The sequence below is a fragment of the Ahaetulla prasina genome, chromosome 6, assembly GCF_028640845.1.
Source record: "Ahaetulla prasina isolate Xishuangbanna chromosome 6, ASM2864084v1, whole genome shotgun sequence".
NCBI classification, from domain to species: Eukaryota; Metazoa; Chordata; class Lepidosauria; order Squamata; family Colubridae; genus Ahaetulla; species Ahaetulla prasina.
Window position 1 is genome coordinate 40,025,935 of NC_080544.1, and position 21,458 is coordinate 40,047,392.

A 21,458-nucleotide genomic window follows, 5' to 3' on the forward strand; every position below is an offset into this window, starting at 1 on the left:
CAAGCTGGGTCTAGGTCAACTCACCGCAGCCAATCTGCAGTGGCCAACTCACTGCTGCCAACTCACAACCGGGTGTGAGACAAGAGTTACACTTCTATGGAAGAAATGGTGGAATAGAATCATTAAAGAAAGGATAATAAAAGAGGCACAAAATGACATGTGAATGACAAAATGTTTTAATTATTTTAAATAATCAAACTGAATTGCTGAATTGTCCTGTGGCGAGTTGCCTTGTGATAAAATTGGCCATTGTGAGTTGGCTGCAACGAATTGGCCAAGGCAAGGTGGCCTTGGCGACTTGGTGGGGGAAAGTTGTCCCATTCCGCCCCGGAGTTGAGTCCTGGGCGTCTAGCCCCGATACTTCTGCGTGTTACGGAACTGCCCCCGGGAGAGCTCCTGGGCTGCCCGTAGGGCCTTGCCACTCTTAAGAAAAAGCAGCGCGGGCAACGGAGCCTTTGCCTTCCGCGGCTAAATTACGAGGATTGGCTGTCGAGAAGAGGGGGCGGAGTGCCGGGCGCGAAGTCCCGAGTAGCGGCCCAGCGAGCTTAAGTGCGGACAGAGGTGCACTCCCTGCCTGCGCCGGGCCTCCATGAACTTGATGGGGGAGCGGCGGCGAGGCCGGCCAGAGGACTTCTGCGCCCCCCAGCCCGAGCGCGTAAGTCCAACCAGCTCGGCGTTTTAGAACTGCGCAAGCCAGCGGCTCTGCGGGCCTGCCTGGAAAGAGCGGGTGGCAGTGGCGGAGAGCATGCGCTGTCGAGTCCGCCGACGCTACTACGACCCGTCCTTTCAGCCGCTTTGCCCTCACTTGGCTGCGCCTTCGCTGGAGAAACGGTGGTGCTGAAAGCAAGCCGGCTGCACGTTGAAGGGTTGCCCTTCTAAATTTGGCCGGAGCCCCGTCGCTTCTACCGGGAGACGAAGAGGAAAGAACTGCGAGGAAAGGAATATAATGGGAAGAAGGAAATGAAATTCAGGGGGTGGGGGTGCTCGCTTCCGCCTTAATCCAAATCCAAATTTTTACTTTAGCTGCGGGGGGGACTTCAGAAGGGTGACAAGACGCTCTTTGCAAGTTAACTTCTCTTCCTCCTCCTCCTCTTTATCATGCACTTCTTTTTAAAGTCGTAATGCATCGCGTCGTATCTTGAATTGGCCTTAATCCAAAGTAACAGTGTGTCTGGCTTGCATTTCTGACCAGCTGGAATATTTCAGCCCTTTCTTTCTTTCTTTCTTTCTTTCTTTCTTTCTTTCTTTCTTTCTTTCTTTCTTTCTTTCTTTCTTTCTTTCCTTTTCCTCAGACTTCTCTATTGTTTCATAACGGGCTCCTGTGGGGCGGGTTGTTGTTCCTTGGTAGAATTTTACATGGTTCTTTTCCTCTGTTTTAAATATGACCTTGTCCTTCAATTGTGAATGACGTCTGAAGAGGTTAAGGAGAAGAGGGGAAGTTGGGAAGAGTTTAGAGGGCACAGGGCCCAAAAAGTGTTGTGGTTGCTTTCTTGCCTCCCTTATTTCAGAGATTTTCCTTTAGATTCACAGGAGAGAAGCACGTGTTAGGAGAACCCAAACTTGCACCCCCAAATCTAACAGGATGTGGCAATGAATTTCCTCAAGGTCTTCTGATACCCATTTTGAGCCTCAGACACTAGAAGATGAGAACTTAGCTGGAGAACTTTGGTAACCTAATGCAAACTAGGTAATAATATTTAAAATACGGTAATACATTATTTTGCTGGAAGGGGTTACTTTGCTGAGTTTCTTGTTGATTGAAAAGAAAGCAAATCATTTTGGGCAACTCAAATTTTCTGGCTGTAGTTAGTGCTGCTCAGCATGAGGTCTATGTACAACTTGGCATTTTGAGTGAGACTATCAGATCCAGGCTGCCAAAATCGTAGTGATTGCTAGCCATGGGACTTGAATTACTCCACATACTGGTTCACAACCAGTAAAACAAATGCAGACTTCAATTAAAACTCTTAATATAGTACAGCTTTCTCTATTCGATCTTCATATTTTCTAGATTCATTGGAGTACAGCGCCTAGAATCCCAAGCCAACTGATAAAGAATATTGGGAATTGTAGCCCATCATATCTGGACAATACTACATAGAGAAAATTTTCCCAATATTCCATATTTGAGAGAGAGAGAGAGAGAGAGAGAGAGAGAAATTGCAATTGACATTTCTTAGACTTTTATGAAGAAAGCTAATAATAGCAGTTTGCAAATCAAAGATCGGTAAGAGTATATTCTAAGTTCTGCTCCAAGCTTTTTCTTCTGACTCTTGTGAATTCCAAAGCAATTATTTTAAAACTCAGATCTGGGCCATAAACTTCAGTCTCATGGACCAGTTCTAGTATTTGTAAATCTAAAGTATCTCTGACAGATACTTTTAGTGCTTCTTCAAAATCTTCAAACGATTCTACATCACCTTCCTTTCCTGGAGGGTCCTCTCATCCATCAGGCTGTGCCACTCTTGCAAGAAAATAGCAGATTCTGACAAGGAAATTTCATGAGCTGTCATGGAAGTGAGAATGGAGAAAGATGTAGCAGCTTGTATATACATAAATGTCAGAAACCATCACTCAGTTATAAATTTACACCGCAGATGCTACTGGCATAACTCTTTGCTGGTTCAGAAGTACTAGAATCAGGTGGAAAGCTAAAAGGATGGGGATAGGCAGGATAGATTGTGTGCACTTAAAAATATTACCTGGGGCTGGAAAAATATCCAGGTAGCTGGCATCTAAGATTTTTGTTTGTAATTTGAAACATTAAACTATAAAATCACCTTTCTGAGAAGAGGATAGGGGAGAAATATAATGGTATGTGGGAATAACCTTGGGAAAAAGAGGAGGACCCACAAGTTAGGTAATATTCTGATAAGAGGCAAGTCAGTACAAGTAGTCCTCGACTTACAACAGTTCATTTATTGACTGAAGTTACAATGGCACTGAAAAAAGTGACTCATGATCATTTTTCACACTTACTACAGTATCCCCATGGTCATGTGATCAATATTCTGATGCTTGGCAACTGACTCATATTTATGATAGTTGCAGTGTTCCAGGATCATGTGATCCCCTTTTGTGACCTTAAGATCGGCAATGATTCATTTAATAAGTGTGGCACGAAAAGTCGTAAAATGGGGCAAAAATTCATTTAACAAATGACACACTTAGCAAAAGAAATGGGTTCAATTGTGGTTATAAATTGAAGATTACCTGTACACAGATGGGGAGAACACAAGAAGCATTTCAGAAGGGATCCTCCATGGATTTCTGTATACTAAAAGGAGAGAAAGGGAGAATTACTTTCAGTCTGGCAGGGTTCGGCTCTATAGTAGTAACTGTGAGAAGGATCTTGAAGTCCTAGTGGAAAATCAATTAAATATGAGCCAGGTGTACTGCAGCTGCCCAAAAAGCCAACGGAGTCTTAGGCTGCATTAACAGGATAGAATCAAGATCACATGAAGTGTTAGTACCACTTTATAATGCCTTGGTAAGACCATTCTTGGAATACTCTATCCAGTTTTAGTTGCCACAATATAAAAAAGATGTTGAGACTCTGGAAAGAGTGCAGAGAAGAGCAGCAAAGATGATTTGGGGACTGGAATCTAAAAACATGAAGAATGGTTGCAGGAATTGGGTATGTCTAGTTTAATGAAAAGAAGGACTAGGGGTGATGTGATAGTAGTGTTCAAATATCTAAGTGGTTGTCACAAAGAAGAGGGAGTCATCCTGTTCTCCAAAGTACCTGAAGGCTGGACAAGAAGCAATGGAAGCAACCTAGAACTAAGGAGAAATTTCCTGATAGTTAGAACAATTAATCAGTGGAACAACTTGCCTCCAGAAGTTGTCGGTGCTCCAACGCTGAAAAATGGCTGTCCAGTCTCAAATGGAGACTTTTAAGCAGAGACTGGCCAGCCATTTGTCTGAAGTGGTATAGGGTTCCCTCCTTGAGCAGGAGGTTAGACTATAAGATCTACAAGGTCCATTCCAACTCTGTTACTCTGTTATTCTTATCTGGAGTACCTGACAGAGCTGCTATCAATTCTACAAGACTGAGAAAGTATTTCTCCCCTCCTCTATTTTTAGTTCCCAAGAAACTAGGAAAGGTCCCATCATAAATGCTTCTCATGCTTATCACCTACCTGTGGACTGAACTGCCTCTTACCAGGCTGTTTCGTTGTCCGTGGATCTTCCTTCTCTCTCCCAAGGTCACATCTACATGCCATTACAGGAGAAGACAGGCAGCACAATCTATAAAGATATTTAGAAACCTGAGAAACTGGAGTACTACACTCCTTGGTAATAATATTCATTGCATTCTTTCTTATGCCAATGTGTTTTTCCTCATAGCTAAGGAAAAACCTACAGTACAATGAAAACTGTCCTAAATGTCATCCCTTAAAAGTCAACAGCAGTTGGCCATCTTTTTTTTTTTTTTGTAAGCAAAACATCTACCTGAAAATATCATTTTATTTTTAAAATAAAACTTGGCTTCATCTTTCTAAGAATTCAATTGTTCGATATTACCTTTTCTTTTAGCCCTCTAGTGTTAATAATTAAACAGTGCTGAGCCTAGACCTTTGGCGATTTCATAGTACTTTTATTATAGGAGGCAAAAAAAGCTCTGGTAAAGAGATTTGTAACGGGGGGGAGGGGAAGGGTTACAGGGGAAAAATCTATTTTTAAGAGACTTGAAATGTAATTCAGAATTCAAATGCAGGAGCAAACTTATGACAGGAAAGTGAAATCACTAGTGACTTGTTATATGCTAATGTTGCGAACGGTGATGCCCCTATATCTTTTTCCTGAAGTGTTTTCCAGTGAGCTTTATAATGTAATTAAACCTATCAGTGCAATGGCATGTGCTTGTTAAAAGAGCCACCTTTGGTACTTAATTGTAGTTAGCCATCATTTGCTTTATTAAAAGTACATTTGCAAATATATAACAAGGCAGGCAAATCCCCCAGGAACTTAACCCACTATCTTCAAAACCCACACACAGCTCTAACCTACCCTTTGGCTGAAAAGGGCTGGACATGTTTCCCCTCTAGAGCCTATTAAAACTACTCTGTTAAGTGACCAGAGGCTGTTAACACATTAATGACATTAGTTGCTTCTTTTCCTTCAGGGACTTTACACAAAGCCTTTTCCCTCCTCTTCCTTTTTTGGGGGGAGGGGAGGGGAGAGGGCTGACACTAATAGCATTTCTACGGAGGATTGGATTTGTTGGCGCGGTTGATCAGAATAATGCAAGCTAATGCCATCCTCATTTTCCTTGTCTGTCTAAAGGCCATCTACTTTAATGCTTTATATTCAGTAGAGTGAGTTTTAATATCACCCTTAAGGGGTGATTGGTCTTATCTGCAGCTTTTGAGATCAGAGATGGTAATTGGCGTCTCCTTTAATTCTTATCCCACTGATATACTTAGCTAAGGAAGTGCTCCCAGCCAAATGAACATGCAGCCATACCAGTCGGCAAGCGCAAGTTACCAGCCCAGCCTTCTCTTGATTCAAACCATATTGCAAAAGATATCACGCTAAGGTCAAAGAAAGTAGGTTTTTTTTCAAAGTTTCTACAAATAAGCATAGAGAATGTCTGTCAGCAGTTATCAATAACTGAGTATTGAACTTCAGCCTATGCTCCATTATATGCAGCAACATTTCCTGGAGTTTAAACAAGGATACATGACTGAGATATTCTAAGCTATCTATTATTGAATCTCAGTGCCCTTGTGAAATTTAACTAAGAAGAGTGCTTAATGAAATTTAACTAAGAAGAGTATCAATACCAAATAATCTTTTTAGTGTTTATTTTTGCCATAAATTACTATAAAACAACGTTTTATATAAAATTAAGATTAATCATAAAACATTAATGTTATTAATGCATTTGTATGTGAATTCCATAATACAGGCTGTAGTATGCGCTATTGGGCTGACTCATTAGAAATAATGCAGGAGGTACATATCCCAATTAAGGAAAATATATGGGATAAAACTACTCCCATTTTTCTGAAGCATATATAGTTATATTTCCTCTACAGTTGGTCTTAGACTTGCGACTACAATTGAGCCCAAAATTTCCTTTGCTAAGCAAGACAGTTGTTAAATGAGTTGTCCCCCCCTTTTTTTTGCCACAGTTGTTAAACAAATCGCTGCAACTGTTAAATGAACCATTCAGTTGTTAAGTGAATCTGGCTTCTTCCATTGACTTTGCTTGTCAGAAGCCATTTGGGAAGGTTATAAACAGTGATTGTATGACCCTGGGACAACACAACTGTTGTAAATACATGCCAGTTGCCAAGTGCTTGAATTTTGATCATGTGACCATGGAGATGCTGCAACTGTCATAAGGGTGAAAACCGATCATAATTCACTTTTTTTTAGTGTTGTTGCAATCTCACCAAACAAATGGTTGTAAGTCAAGTATTATGTCTTAGATTTAACTCAATTGTGCATGTCGTCCCAAATTCCTACAGTATTATGGATAAAGCAATCCAGAATGAGAAATTGGGAGTTTACAGAAATTTCTTTAATTTAGTGAAGGTATTAATTTGGCCCAGCAACATTCATTATTGCTATCCCCATTTTTTAGGCCTTTGGTTTGTCCTTCATGAATATTTCATCCTCAAACTTAATGCTATGCTTAATACTCCATGCATTGTATATGGAAAAACAGCAGGTGCTGCATTTAAAAGCAAAATTGTACACTCTCCTATAGGAGGACTGTGAAAAGACCACTCGTTGGATAATAGCACTCATTGTCTGAAAATAGTGAGCTTACTTGCTATAGCTGTTGGTGATAGAAGCTCAAGTACAATCACAAAGGAAAGAATGTGACCTTGCTCAAGAGAAAAACCACAATAATTATCCTGAATTTTGTTCATATTGAACAGAACATGAGAGGCTGTAAGCATAATATTAAAAATGAGGGATAATGATATTAAATGTGCCTTTATGTTGTAGTTTGAAGCTGCAATTAATATTACCTAAAGCATATGCCTTCAAATGATAAGTTGTTATTCTTTGTGATCATGGTATACATATCATGAAACTTCATGAAGAATCCTCGTGCAATTTCCAAGTTTTATTCATCTACTGATTTCATAAAGCAAAAATCCATTTCCTGTTCAGAATGTGTACAGTATGTGTGTGCGCGCACACACACAAAACACACATACCATTAATAATCATATGAGATTGCTATTATAATCACTTAAACTTTGCTCAATAGCATAATCCTTCCTAATATATTTGGACTTTTCAACTGCAGAAGAATGATGTTGCCATATTTATGCATCATTTTTATGAAGTTCAATGTGAAGGTCTCCATAGCTCTCTGACCCATTGGGCCTTGCCACGGACATGCTAGGTATGAGTTATTAATGCGTTCTCCACAATCAAAATTCTACACAGGTCTGTTTTTTCAATTCCTCGAGATGTTTCTGATGCCTTCAAATTTCGGAATAATTTGGGAGTCTCTATAGAAACCTCTACAGGTTCTGCTTGCATTAGTGTAGCATTCATAACCAGCTACTCTGTATGCTAAATTCCTGTCTCTGATCATAAGTGCTTTAGACCCAAAGCAATAGCCTGGTTTTATTTTTGATAAGAGAAAATTTCTTCTAATGCATAGCAGTAAATCAGTTTTCTCTTTTATCTATCCTTTCATGCATCTTGCTAGTTATGCTGCTTGTACTTGCCTGCTATAGCTTTTAATAAAGGACAAATTCTCCAGGAACAAAGGAGATGGATGTTTTCCCAATGGAAAGCAGCCTGTCTTCAGAGGGTCTTCTCAGATTTTTATTATTACATTTTGTACATTCTTACTATAATACATATTTTGTTTCTGATTCACTTCCTCTAGATGTATGCTGATTCATTTTCAATAGTAGTCATGCTTCAGCCTTTTTCCCTGGGATATTCTTCTTCTGCTCATCCACTTTGTTTTAACCTAACAGGATTCTATTTCATTTCATTTTTGTTTATATTCATATTTTTTAAAACTTGATTCCTATAAAGGTGTATCCTTTGCAAAATAAAGTACTTCTGTTCCAGTGTCCAGTCAACCCGAGACAGGAACCATGAAGCCATTTTCAGAAGATACAAAGATTTTATTTATTTATTTTATTTATTTTGCCGAGTATGTATTAGATAATATATTATGAAATTGAATATATAAAATGAATACTTTTATTTCTAATTAAAGGGAACATTAGGGCAGGGACGGTAGGCAAGCTGGTGCTCTTATGCACGCCCCTTACAGACCTCTTAGGAATGGGATAAGGTCAATAGTAACCAATCTAAAGTTAAAATTTTGGGAGTTTTGGGATGAAACCACAGAGTCAGGTAGTTCGTTCCAGGCATTGACCACTCTGTTGCTGAAGTCATATTTTCTGCAATCGAGTTTGGAGCGGTTCACTTTAAGTTTGTATCTATTGTGTGCTCCTGTAGATACAGGAAGACTTGATGAAAGTAGAGAGGGAGATCCTACTCAAACAATTTATTATAAAGGTATATAAAGGTTCAGTTCAGATATTTCTGTGGATGGAACTTTATGGATTTTGTGATCAGCTTCATCCGACAGTGTTCCTATTGCATCCTCCATCTCTGTCCTATTATAAAATAGAAAACTGCAGAAATCAGAATACATCATTTTGATACCAAAATCCATTATACAATGTAATGTTTTTCTTTGTATTTTCTATTCCTCTCTAAATACCTGTTACCTGCATCATAGTTATCAAAAAAGAAAATACCCCTGAATCTTAGATAATTCCATCAATAAAGAAAAAGAAAGGTGACAACAATCAAACAATAATGTTCTGCAAACCCCAGTTTCTCCATCTTGCCAGTCTTAGACTGGAAATTACATCTGAAATCTTATAATAATAATAATAATATCAGACTTGGAAGGGACCTTGGAGGTCTTTTAGTCCAACCCCCTGCCCAGGCAGGAAACCCTACACCATTTCAGACAAATGGCTATCCAATATTTTCTTAAAAATTTCCAGTGTTGGAGCATTTACAACTTCTGCAGGCAAGTTGTTCCACTGATTAATTGTTCTAACTGTCAGGAAATTTCTCCTTAGTTCTAGGTTGCTTCTCTCCTTGATTAGTTTCCATCCATTGCTTCTTGTTCTACCCTCAGTGCTTTGGAGAATGGTTTGACTCCCTCTTCTTTGTGGCAATCCCTGAGATATTGGAACACTGCTATCATGTCTCCCTTAGTCCTTCTTTTCATTAAACTAGACATACCCAGTTCCTGCAAACGTTCTTCATATGTTTTAGCCTCCAGTCCTCTAATCATCTTTGTTGCTCTTCTCTGCACTCTTTCTAGAGTCTCAACATCCTTTTTACATCGTGGCGACCAAAACTGAATGCAATATTCCAAGTGTGGCCTTACCAAGGCATTATAAAATGGTATTAACACTTCACGTGATCTTGATTCTATCCCTCTGTTTATGCAGCCCAGAATTGTGTTGGCTTTTTTGGCAGCTGCTGCACACTGCTGGCTCATATCTTAATGGTTGTCCACTAGGACTCCAAGATCCCTCTCACAGTTACTACTATTGAGCAAGGTACCACATATCTGGTACCTGTGCATTTTGGGTTTTTTGCCTAAATGTCGAACCTTACTTTTTTCACTGTTGAATTTCATTTTGTTAGATAGCGCCCAATGTTCAAGTCTGTCAAGATCTTTCTGTATCTTGAGCTTATCTTCTGGAGTGTTGGCTATTCCGGCCAGCTTGGTGTCATCTGGAAATTTGATGAGTTCCCAATCTATCCCCTCGTCCAAGTCATTGATGAAGATGTTGAAGAGTACTGGGCCTAAAACAGAGCCTTGGGGTACTCCACTGCATACTTCCCTCCATGTGGATGTAGTTCCATTGAGGACTATATGTTGAGTGCGGTTGGTCAGCCAGTTATGAATCCATCTGGTGGTGGTGCTGTCTAACCCACATTTTTCTACTTTATCTAGTAGTAGATTATGATCTACTTTATCAAATGCTTTACTGAAGTCCAAGTAAATTATATCGACAGCATTCCTCTGATCCACTAATTTTGTCACTTTGTCAAAGAATGCAATAAGATTGCAAATAAGTTTGACATGATCTGTTTTTGACAAATCCATGTTGGCTTTTAGTTATTACTTTGCTTCTAGATGTTCAGTGATTCGTTGCTTGATTATCTTTTCCAGAATCTTCCACGGTATTGAGGTTAGGCTGATAGGTCTGTAGTTTCCTGGATCTGTTTTTTTTCCTTTTTTGAAGATGGGAACTACATCAGCTCTTTTCCAGTCCTCTGGCAGTTCCCCTGTGCTCCAGGATCTTTGAAAGATATAGTTCAGTGGTTCTGAGATTTCGTCTGCCAGTTCCTTCAGAACCCTGGGGTGTAATCCATCCGGTCCTGGTGATTTGAACTCGTCTAGGGTAGACAGATGTTCACTTACCATTTTTTCCCCTATTTTAACTTGTGTTCCTAATCTGTTTTTTGTGGTGCTGTTTTTGATAGGTTGGATTTCTGAATATCTTTCTGCATATCACTCAGTCAGATGTACATTTATTATTTGTATATGTGTATATACATATATGTGTGGGCATATACAGTATATCTGACTATAATAGAATAGAATAGAATAGAATTTTTATTGGCCAAGTATGATTGGACACACAAGGAATTTGTCTTGGTGCATATGCTCTCAGTGTACATAAAAGAAAAGATACGTTCATCAAGGTACGACATTTACAACACAATTGATGGTCAATATATCAATATAAATCATAAGGATTGCCAGCAACAAGTTATAGTCATACAGTTGTAAGTGGAAAGAGATTGGTGATGGGAACTATGAAATGATTAATAGTAGTGCAGATTCAGTAAATAGTCTGACAGTGTTGATGGAATTATTTGTTTAGCAGAGTGATGGCCTTCGGGAAAAAACTGTTCTTGTGTATCCGTGTATTGAATTAATATCTACTGACTAAAATTAACTGCATATATGAAGGAAGCCTGATTATAAAACAAATCATACACTGATCACTCTTATATATTAATTTAATTAGTGATTACACTTATACAGATAAAAACTAGTAGAAAAAGAAATGTATAATAGAGAACAGAAAAAAGAGAAAAAATGAAGAAGTAACTACCCGCTTGTTATAGTGTTTTTAAAACAACTCATTGCCTTCTTTTAATAACAAAAAATATCTCTTCATTCCATATCTCATCTCCTTATTTATAAACAACTTTAGAAACTCAACATTCAGTTTTAATCAGGAAAAGTTCATTAAGGGCTACCAGAAATAACAAAATACCTATTTTAAACTTAATTTTTTTAAAGAAACTTTATTACCCTTTTTTTCCCTTCTATATCTCATCCCTTACCTTCAAAGAAATCACCAAAACCTCATCATTCAATCATAATTAATCAAAATCCATCAGGGTTTAGCACATAATTAGATTAATGTTGATCAGATATAAAATACAAAGTATATTTCTATACTTTCTCTAACCTGAGAACAGATCCTTAAAACCTTTTTGTTCAGTCCTGATCAGCCAAAAGTCCTTTAATGGTTGTAAGTGATAGCAACCCGTCTACTTTACTGATCAAATAAGCCAACATTATATTCCCTCTCATCATTCCCTAAAATTTTAGTCTTTCTTTCTTTCTTTCTTTCTTTCTTTCTTTCTTTCTTTCTTTCTTTCTTTCTTTCTTTTCCTTCCTTTTCTTTCTTTCTTTATTGATTTATTCTCTCCTCAGAAAAACCTTGAAAATTTTAACTGATCTCTTTCTTAAAGTAATTTTTCTTTTTTGCTCTTGTTGCAGAAAATTTAATTTTGTACATCCATTATAGGATATTCCTCTTCTGGTTTATTATTAATATGTCCCTTTTAATTGTGGAAGCATGCTCCAATTTTATATAAGCAGTTTATTATCTCCTTGCATATTGTATCATTCTTATAACTTCTCAATTCCAAATCCACATTAAACTAGTTTCAGTCTTATGAAATAAAACTCATTCCTCTTCCACAAAATTTACAATCCATTTATCTATAATAACAGATATTTTTAAAAGACTTTCTATTATTCCCATATGTCCTTAAATACATCTAATGTTAAAGTATTGTGTTCCATTATCAGCAAATAATTTGTATGTTTCTCCTTTAAACATACATTCCTTAGGTCTTTCTGGTTCCCTCTAGTGTCCAAAACTTCAAGACCCATCTTACATTTTTATTTTTGCAGTTAAAAAACATATAATCATATAATTAGTTTCAAATCCTATTTCACATCTGTCTGGATCTTTAGACAATTTAAATCTTTCCAAGATAACTCCTTTTCTGTTTACTCCAAAAAGATTTTTTTCTGAGCTTTTGAATTCATAAATTACAAATCCTTTCACTATGAATTGAAGGAGATTCACCGTGAATACTGTAAAACCTGCTGTTCCAATATTTCAATATTTAAAAAATAATAAAAATTAATTCCAATAGTTACTAAGAAATGAGGATCCATTCAATGTAAAATCTTTAGAGGCTACATTATACTCCTGAGCTTGATGAAATCCCTCAACTCCCAGTTGTTTGACACACAATCAACCAGAGGAATGTCAGTTCCTGTCACAAACAGCAAGTGTCCAAAGTACATATGGATGATCTCAGTCTCTCCTTTTTCAGAGATTTCAGTGGTTAGGTCCAATAGCTAGCCACCAATTCAGCCATAATGTTTATCTCATTCAGGGATGTGTTTACCACTGGAAATACTTTTTTATTTTTTAGCCCTACCAAAGCATCACTCCCAAACCCAAAATTACACAAGTTTACATATATACTTTATTTATTTATTTATTTATTTATTTTATTTATTTATTTTGACACAACATCATACAAAAAGATTATATAGTATATAAACATATATATGAGTAAATATTAGGAGGTATAAGCATATATATATATATATATATATATATAGGAAGAAGAAAAGAAAAACAATAGGACAGGAACGTTTGTGCACTTATGCACGCCCCTTATGGTCCTCTTAGGAATGGGGTGAGGTCAATAGTAGAAAGTTTTTGGTTAAAGCTTTTAGGATTATAGGAGAGTCAGGTAAAGTAAAATACATTCCTTTCCTTCCCCTTCTAATAGACTCAAAATGAAGGAGGAAAGGATAGAGAAAGAAAGAGGGAGAACAAAACTAGGTTAAGAAGGGTAGATATATTCACACAAAAGAAAAGGGAAATATTGTTGGGTATTTACCAAAAGGGTTGAATTCTAGGTAAAAAGCCCCAGACTGGCAACTGTTTATCTATGAATATTTCTAAATTTTGGCCATCTATACCTCTCATCCATTTCCTCATTTTCACAGCATCTTTTAATCTTATGAAATGCTCTTTCTTCAAAATCATAGGTAATTGTTTAGGGGAAAATCTTGCTTCCTTATTAGGTAAATATGTGTAAGAGAAGGAGTGGCAGAAGGGTGAGAGGGTTGGGTCAAAAGAGGAATTAGCCTAGAGTCTCTAATTCCCACAAGCAGAGCAGTATTAAGTCCAACCCCTCTTAAATTCTCTTAACCCTTATCTAGCATCAAAATAGTGCTGTTAGTTGATTAGATTTCTGTGCAAATGAGCAAATCAGTTTAATTGAAAATTAATGTGATCTTTTGTGGCTGACAATATGATGTCTATTTTTTGCATCTTAATAAAGAAATATTTTGCAGTCTTCTTATAATAGTGAGATGTGTCATTTCTCAAGTAAGAACAATGACCATCAATTGCTCATGGTCATGCAATAACTTGTGGTTGCAATAGAAACAGAATCATGATTTCTCAAGAGCAAGCCACTTTGGCCAAGATGCATGTATAACAAGCATATGGGAAAAGGCCTTAGACTTAATTTTTCTTTTCACAGAAACGAGTGTGCAAAAATTGGGAGACTGTTCCACAGGCAATCAATCCCTGCCATCCATTAAGCAACTGTTTTATGGATTACTGGGCTGTGAAGTGGAATTTGAAGGAGAGTGATCTCACTGAATTGTTCAGTCCTCAGATTATGAAGGAGAAACCAAGTTATATGGTATGTTTTATAAGATGGGATCTATGCTGTTAGGCTCACTGTTTTATAATAAAGAGGTCAAATAGTGTTTTTTATGTTGTTTTGAGAATTCTATATATATGTGCTTATTAATCAGATATTTACGGATAATGAAGCCAAAGCTACTGCCCAGCCATGTCCAAGATGTATTGCTGGCGAATCTGTAAGTGTATTAACCCTCTTACTATGACATAAGATAGGCTTGTTCTTAAATATTAGAGCCATAAAACATAAGGTTAATAAAAAAAACAGCAATTACATTTCTCAGGGATAAAGCATGTAAATAAAAGCAGCAGATTGATTTAGCTTTTTCTTGGTATGCTAGCAGAGTGCAAACTAATATGTTTCCTGCATTAGGTAGAAAATATAGGGAGTGCAGGCTCGTTTTTCAAACACACTCTAGAAAGCAGAATTCAGTCACCTAAATTAATCTCAATGCAAGTTAAGGCATGTATTACTCTATTCCTGTTTGGAAACATTTGAGATTTACAAAGAGATTTTAGAAGTATTTCTACAACACTGGAAGAGGGGAGAATTGAATATTATTCTTTGATATGTTCAATCTAAGACATAACTTAATTCAACTAGAGTTCTGAGGTTAAGCAGAATTGCTTTCAACCCAAGGAAGATGATATTCCTCCAAGCCAAAATTCTTAGTGCAAATTTCCAAATATTTTAGTGAAGCGCTTAGTCCCATTCCCAGCTGTGCATTTAAAAAAAAAGTTAAGACTGAATACAATTGGTCAGAGCAATCATAAGGAAATAAACAATTAAAACAAAGTAAATAAGGGTATGATTTTTAACTTGTTTTCATGAAGCTAAACTAACCCTTGAAATCTTCTTTCATATTCCAATACTGTGAAAGCCAGTGAAAACAGAGTTATTTATGAACAAATTTGATAAATGAGAAGATTAAGTATTAGGAAATGTCTTATTTTGTTTCTATGTAATATTTGAAGTAGGTTCTCCTTCATATAATCCACAGTGATTTCTTGAAAAAGGAGGCAATGCTTTTTAATTAAAAGTTGATACGTCTTTTATCTTAGGATAGGTTGCCTTCATTGTGTTTCTAACGTTCGTTAGCCATAAACTTATGAAACTTTGAGACGCTGAAGTGGTATCTCTTTGTTTAAATACTGTAGCTTTAAAGGAGGATTATATAATTTCATGGAACATGTTTTGGTAGATAACAGTTTAGAGAGCTAATACTCTTGTTACCAGCATTGAAAACAGAGTTTAGCTACTTTAGTTGTATTCTTATTTTGTCTCCCTGACCCTTCTTTGAAAGAAAGCTGGACATTGTACATTTAAATACTGCAGATTCAATTCAGAAAACATAGGATTTTTGGAAATTGCATTGAAGTTTACCAGGGGTGAAATGCTCCCGGTTCGCACCAGCTCGCCCGATTAGATAGCGATGGCAGCTGCTGGTTCAGAGAACCGGTAGCAAAAATCCCTGGCCCCGCCCCCCCTGCCTCTGCTGAGCCGCACCAGAGGGTTTTTTTTTCTTTTAAAAGTTTTTCTTCAGCCGAAACATGCCTTTAAAAGTAAAAAAAAAACCTCTGATGATTGCGGGGCTGAACAGAGATCATCAAAACCCTTTAAAAGTTTTTTTTAAAAAACCCTCTTCAGCCGAAGGGGGGAAAAAAAGAAAAAAACCTGAGGTTTTAAAAGCCTCTTCTGGCGATCCCAGAGGAGTTTCCTGATCCTCACAGGCTTTTAAACTCACTTTTTAACAGCCCCCACTTACAAGAACCTCCACCCATGCCCAGCCAATTCCCCCTCCTCACTTACCTATAATTACTGCTCTTTCGGGCTGGCAACATCATGCTTTCTTCAGCTACTGAAGAAAAAAAAAAGCTTGCTTTGACTTCCTGCTTTGCTGGCTGAGGAGTTGAAGTCCACAATAAAATAAAATAAAATAAAATAATAAAATAAAATAAAATAAAATAAAATAAAAAATAATAAAATAATAAAATAAAATAAAATAAATAAAATAAAATAAAATAAATAAAATAAAATAAAAAAATAAAATAAAATAAAATAAAATAAAATAAAATAAATAAAAAAATAAAATAAAATAAAATAAAATAAAATAAAATAAAATAAAATATTTGTGCAGCTTTCTGAGATTTGGTGTGTTTCTGTAGTGTTTCACTCTAACTACACAAACACACAAAATCTTACAAAGCTGTATGTGGCATTGTGTGTGTGTGTGTGTGTGTCAGTTGTGTTGTGTGTGTGAAAAGTGTGAAAGTGTGAGGTTCGTGCTTGTTGCAGGGGCCATTTTGGGTGAAGTGCAGCTGCTTTTACATTGTGTGTGAGTCAGTTGTGTTGTATTGTGTGTGTAAAGTGTGAAAGTTGGTTTTTGGTACCTCTTATTGTTTTGTATACTTTATTTATTATTTTTATTATTTATTGTTATTGGCCACACCCACCCAGTCATCTGACCACCAAGCCACACCCACCAATTAAGCCTCGCCCACAGAACTGGTAGGGAAAATTTTTAGATTTCACCCTTGGAGTTCACACATTGTGCTAAGATTTAATATGACCTCTTTGATTTTAATAGTGAATTATATAGAACCAACTATTGTAGTCTGTAAACTTGCTTTGTATATCAATGTGATAAATTAATCCAACCAACTTGGTTTATTCAACAATTCATGCTGGATGTCAGTTCAGCCTTTATTTGAATGAACATGTCCAGCTCTAGTTAGAATCTGGCTGCCAGCAACATGATTCTTTTTTTTAGCATAGTATTTATAACCTTCCAACTTTGACAAAACTGCAAATCTTACTTACATTTCTTCTCTATCGTTATTGTGATAGAAAACTTTATCTGAATAACAAAACTTGTTTTCAAATAATACAATTTGTTTTTCATTACAGGGACACTTTGGTCACATGATGGGTTTATAGAAGATCAAAGGACATTGATACAGATGATAAACTCAAACTTATCAAACTGATGTATGATAAGCTTGAGCTGCTAATATTTTCTCTACTTCTCTTAAAAATTCTCATAGGTGTAAAAAAGAAGTAAATAAGTAATATTTTAAAAAAGTATTTTCAGTAGAATCCCAGTTTGATTTGTTTTTTTAATATTCTGTATTATCTATTGTTTAGGGAAAAAAGGTCTCCACTTCTAATACATACATATCGTGTACTACTAGAAGCATATTTTCTTGAATATAAGTTCTTAATTGCATTATTTTCACTGGTACATCTTGCGTTGAACACCCAAAATATGTGTTGTTTCTAAATGAATCTTGACAGCAATGTCAGCAGTAAACATCTGTTTCAAATAGAGATCTAATCTCCCAATCTTAAAATAATATCAAAGGAATTAAATTTTGCTGATTTGCAATATTCTGTGCACTTCCACCATCTAGTAAAACTACTTTCTAATACAATCCCACAAATTCTAGGGAAAGAGGGACTGGGGAACTTTAGAATTAACTCACCTGGAGAGTAATAAATTGGGAGATTCTTATTGGCTGAATCAGTCCTATCTGAGTGACGAAAAACAAAATGTTAAGATAAGAATTAGTTATTTTTTACATGAAATAAAAAATGAGTCAAATGAATTGCTTACGGTTCTTTGGTTGCTGCAAGTAAACCTTATTTTAATCTGCATATTTGCTATGTCATAAAATGCCCTTGAGGTTGATCAAATTATTTTAAAATGCAAGATTAAATCAATTACTTTTAAAACAATTTTTTAAAAGTATACATCTAGTACATTTTCATGGATTTATTTGTAATTCAGCATTACAGCAAGAAGACATAGACCTGCTTCTGATAACAAAGTTTATGGAAGCATTTTATATGAAAACATTAGGACCTTTTAAAAATAATATATTTTTATGCTAAGTGAATTAACAAAAATGTATAAATAATGCCAGCACTGTAATATAATGTCAGAATTTAAATAAAAGTTCTGTCATATGATTCTATGTATTTTAGCTGAAATATTTAGCAACTGAAACCTGGTGAATTAAACTACCAATGGTTCATTGTTCCTTCTGACTATACAGTTCAAATACTTTTTGCTCATGATTGTAATATAGCTATGAATAACCTATTAAGAAAATAATTAAGGAGAGGGAGTACAATTCACTTCTGTTCCACCATAAAACAGTTATGCCTTTGCGGTCCAGAGACTGAGATATTTCATTTATTCCTTCAGAATGTTATCAACAAAGCAGTTTCCAAATCAGCAGCTAGAAGAGACCTAAGAGTGCATTCTGATGGACACTCATCTGTGAAAGAGTCTCAGTGAACAAAGGGTCAGGGTTCGTCTTCTCTATGTAATACTTTACCTACACAGGTGAGGATGGCCTTCACTCTTACAACCTTCCAGGAAGTTATAAAGCCTCTTCTTCATTTGGGAGGATTGATTCCAAAGCTGCTGATTTAGTTTTCGCATACAATATTTGTTTATTGTTTAGATATTATTATAGTATTTTAATACATATTCTATAAGTTGCCCAGATTCTAATTGCATTGGACAATAAATACATTAAGTGTGTTAGGAGAGACTTCCTTAAATCTCACAGGATTTTGACAAGGTGCATCCCATCTCATCAGGCCCATATGTTATTGGCAACATTGGCTGTAGTGTGAGACTATTATATAGAATCCAGCATTTTGCAGATTCCATCCATGCAATCATTGCCTTTAAATTTAGGGCTGAAGCTTACATGAATCATTCATTAGATTCTATATTTTCTTATTCCAACATTATCTCCACATAGATTATGAAACATACTGTAGGTAGCAAAGAGGATGACAGGTAAATCTGACATTCCTTTATGTCTCCCACCACTTACTGGAAAATAAATGTAGAAGTGCCATTCACAAATCTTAAGTTGTTTTTTTTATGTATATTGGAAGACTTCCTAAAGTTTTATCAGTTATATGTATTATTTATTGTATACATTTTAGTATAACCCAAGGTTGATTTTGCTCTGTAGAAGCAGATTTTAAACACATGCATGTAGTCCTCCATTTATAACTATTTGTTTAGTAACCGAAATTATAATGGCACTGAAAAAAGTGACTTATTCCTGTTTTTCACTCTTACGACCATTGCACCATCCCCGTGGTCACATGATCAAAATTTGGACGCTTGGCAACTGGTATATATTTGTAGTGGTTGCAGTGTCCTGGGGTCATGTGATCACCTTTTGATCACCTAATGGGGAAGCCAAATTCACTTAAGAACCGTATTGCTAACTTAAAAGCTGCAGTGATTCACTTAACAACCGTGACAAGAAAAGTTATAAAACAGAACAAAATTTAACAACTGTCTTGCTTAGCAACAGAAATTTTGGGCTCAATTGTGAGCATAAATTGGTGACTATATGTAAAACATGAACACAGTAACAAACCTACAATTCATATTGGGGGTGGGGGGACTGAGCTTTGAGTTTACCTAACTCAAAAACCTCTATTAATGCTAAACTGGCATATTTGGAAATAACGGACTAGGTATAAATGCATTTAAAATGCTATCCAAAGTCAAGATCCTTGAGGTTGACAGAAAATGTCTCTGCCTGATTTTATGAATTCCCCAACTTGCTTCATAGGATCCTCACCACAATCTCCTTGATTCATTTGGAGAATGAATGCCAGGGCATCTTGTCCACTTGGTTACATAGAACATAAAACTGAATTTAAGCACCCAAAATTTAATTTCAACGTGGCATATGTAAGTAAAATACGTAGAGGTTTGAAATATCTTAATTAAATTCTGGAAAGCAACATTGTTCTTAAGAAGGCTAATAAACTACAGGTAATCGACAGTTCACTTAGCAACCATTCAAAGTTACAACATAACCACCACCACCCCAAGTACTTATGACAGAGTCCTGAAGTTATGAATGTTGCAGCACTACAGCAGTCGTTCACACTTACGAATGACCGCAGATGCACTTCAACTTTCACCCTGCCTATTCCTCCTTGCCAGCCGGGTCTCCACAGACACTGGGCCTATGGAGAATCACTTAACTTTTGACGATCTAGTGAGGCATTGGTTTAGTTTAGTTTAGTTTTATTAGATTTTTATACCGCCCTTCTCCCGAAGGACTCAGGGCGGTGTACAGCCGAAATAAAATACAGAGTATATACAATTAAAAGAAATTAAAAGAAACTATTAATAAATGGCCGATAATTTAAAAATTTAAAAAATTTACAAATGTTTAAAATCTCTAAAACCCCAATTTAAAATCACTATTTATGCCAGTCCTGCTTGAATAAATAAGTATGTTTTTAGCTCACGACGGAAGGTCCGAAGATCAGGAACTTGACGTAAGCCAGGGGGGAGTTCGTTCCAGAGCGTCGGTGCTCCCACAGAGAAGGCCCTACCCCTGGGAGCCGCCAGCCGACATTGTTTGGCGGACGGCACCCTGAGAAGGCCCTCTCTGTGAGGGCGTACGGGTCGATGGGAGGCATACGGTAACAGCAGGCGGTCTCGTAAGGACCCGGGTCCTAAGCCATGGGCGCTTTAAAGGTGGTAACCAGGATCTTGAAGCGCACCGAAAGACCACAGGAAGCCAGTGCAAACTACGGAGCAGAGGTGTTACGTGGGAGCCTCGAGCGGCTCCCATTACCACTCGCGCAGCTGCATTCTGGACTAACTGCAGCCTCCGGGTGCACCTCAAGGGCAGCCCCATGTAGAGAGCATTGCAATAATCCAGCCGAGACGTAACCAGAGCGTGAGTGACCGTGCATAAGGCATCTCGGTCAAGGAAGGGACGCAACTGGCGAACCAAGCGAACTTGGTAAAAAGCCCTCCTGGTGACGGCTGCCAGATGTTCCTCAAAGGACAGCCGGCCATCCAAGAGGACGCCCAAGTTGCGAACCACCTCCTTTGGGGCCACTAATTCGCCCCCAACAGTCAGCTGCGGATGCAGCTGACTGTACCGGGGTGCCGGAATCCACAGCCACTCCGTCTTGGAGGGATTGAGCTTGAGTCTGTTTCTCCCCATCCAGACCCCAGGTTCCTATGCCTGCTTTGGTGCATTCGTGGAAAACAGAGGCCTTGTTCTGTTTCCCTTCCCCCAATACTCCCAGCAAAGAGTCCGTCAGAGGCCTTCCTTTTTTTTCCTTTTATTTACATAGATACATGTCCTGGCCACGTCTACCCACGGGCCTGCCAAGTTTCTGGAGATAACGAGGAAATTATAGATAAGGCCAGAATTACTCACGAATATATTCTTCCCTCCATGAAATAGTTAGCTCGCGCCAAATTCATTGCTTTGTCCAAGACAAAAAACCAGGAAGTCCCGCCTCCTATTTATAGTCTCTGCAGATGTCACTGCATGACAATTATGACTTGGCTTTGTCCCAACTCTTCC

At 37.2% G+C, this 21,458-nt stretch overlaps 1 protein-coding gene across 3 annotated transcripts; it reads left to right on the top strand.

Moving 5' to 3' along the window:
- On the top strand, positions 1 to 21,144 carry C6H10orf143 (chromosome 6 C10orf143 homolog). 3 transcript variants are annotated; one of them, XM_058188343.1, is made up of 6 exons: positions 480 to 655; positions 13,912 to 14,076; positions 14,192 to 14,257; positions 16,987 to 17,067; positions 18,287 to 20,134; positions 21,101 to 21,144. In XM_058188343.1, exons 1-4 carry the CDS (start codon positions 590 to 592, stop codon positions 17,014 to 17,016), a joined length of 327 nt encoding a protein of 108 aa, XP_058044326.1. In that variant the 5' UTR covers positions 480 to 589; the 3' UTR covers positions 17,017 to 17,067; positions 18,287 to 20,134; positions 21,101 to 21,144. The 3 variants fall into 3 exon arrangements, with proteins under 3 accessions (XP_058044324.1, XP_058044326.1, XP_058044325.1); XM_058188341.1 differs by lacking the exon at positions 16,987 to 17,067 and having other exon boundaries at positions 1 to 655; XM_058188342.1 differs by having other exon boundaries at positions 487 to 655; positions 16,987 to 20,134.
- The last annotated feature ends 314 nt before the right edge of the window (positions 21,145 to 21,458 follow it).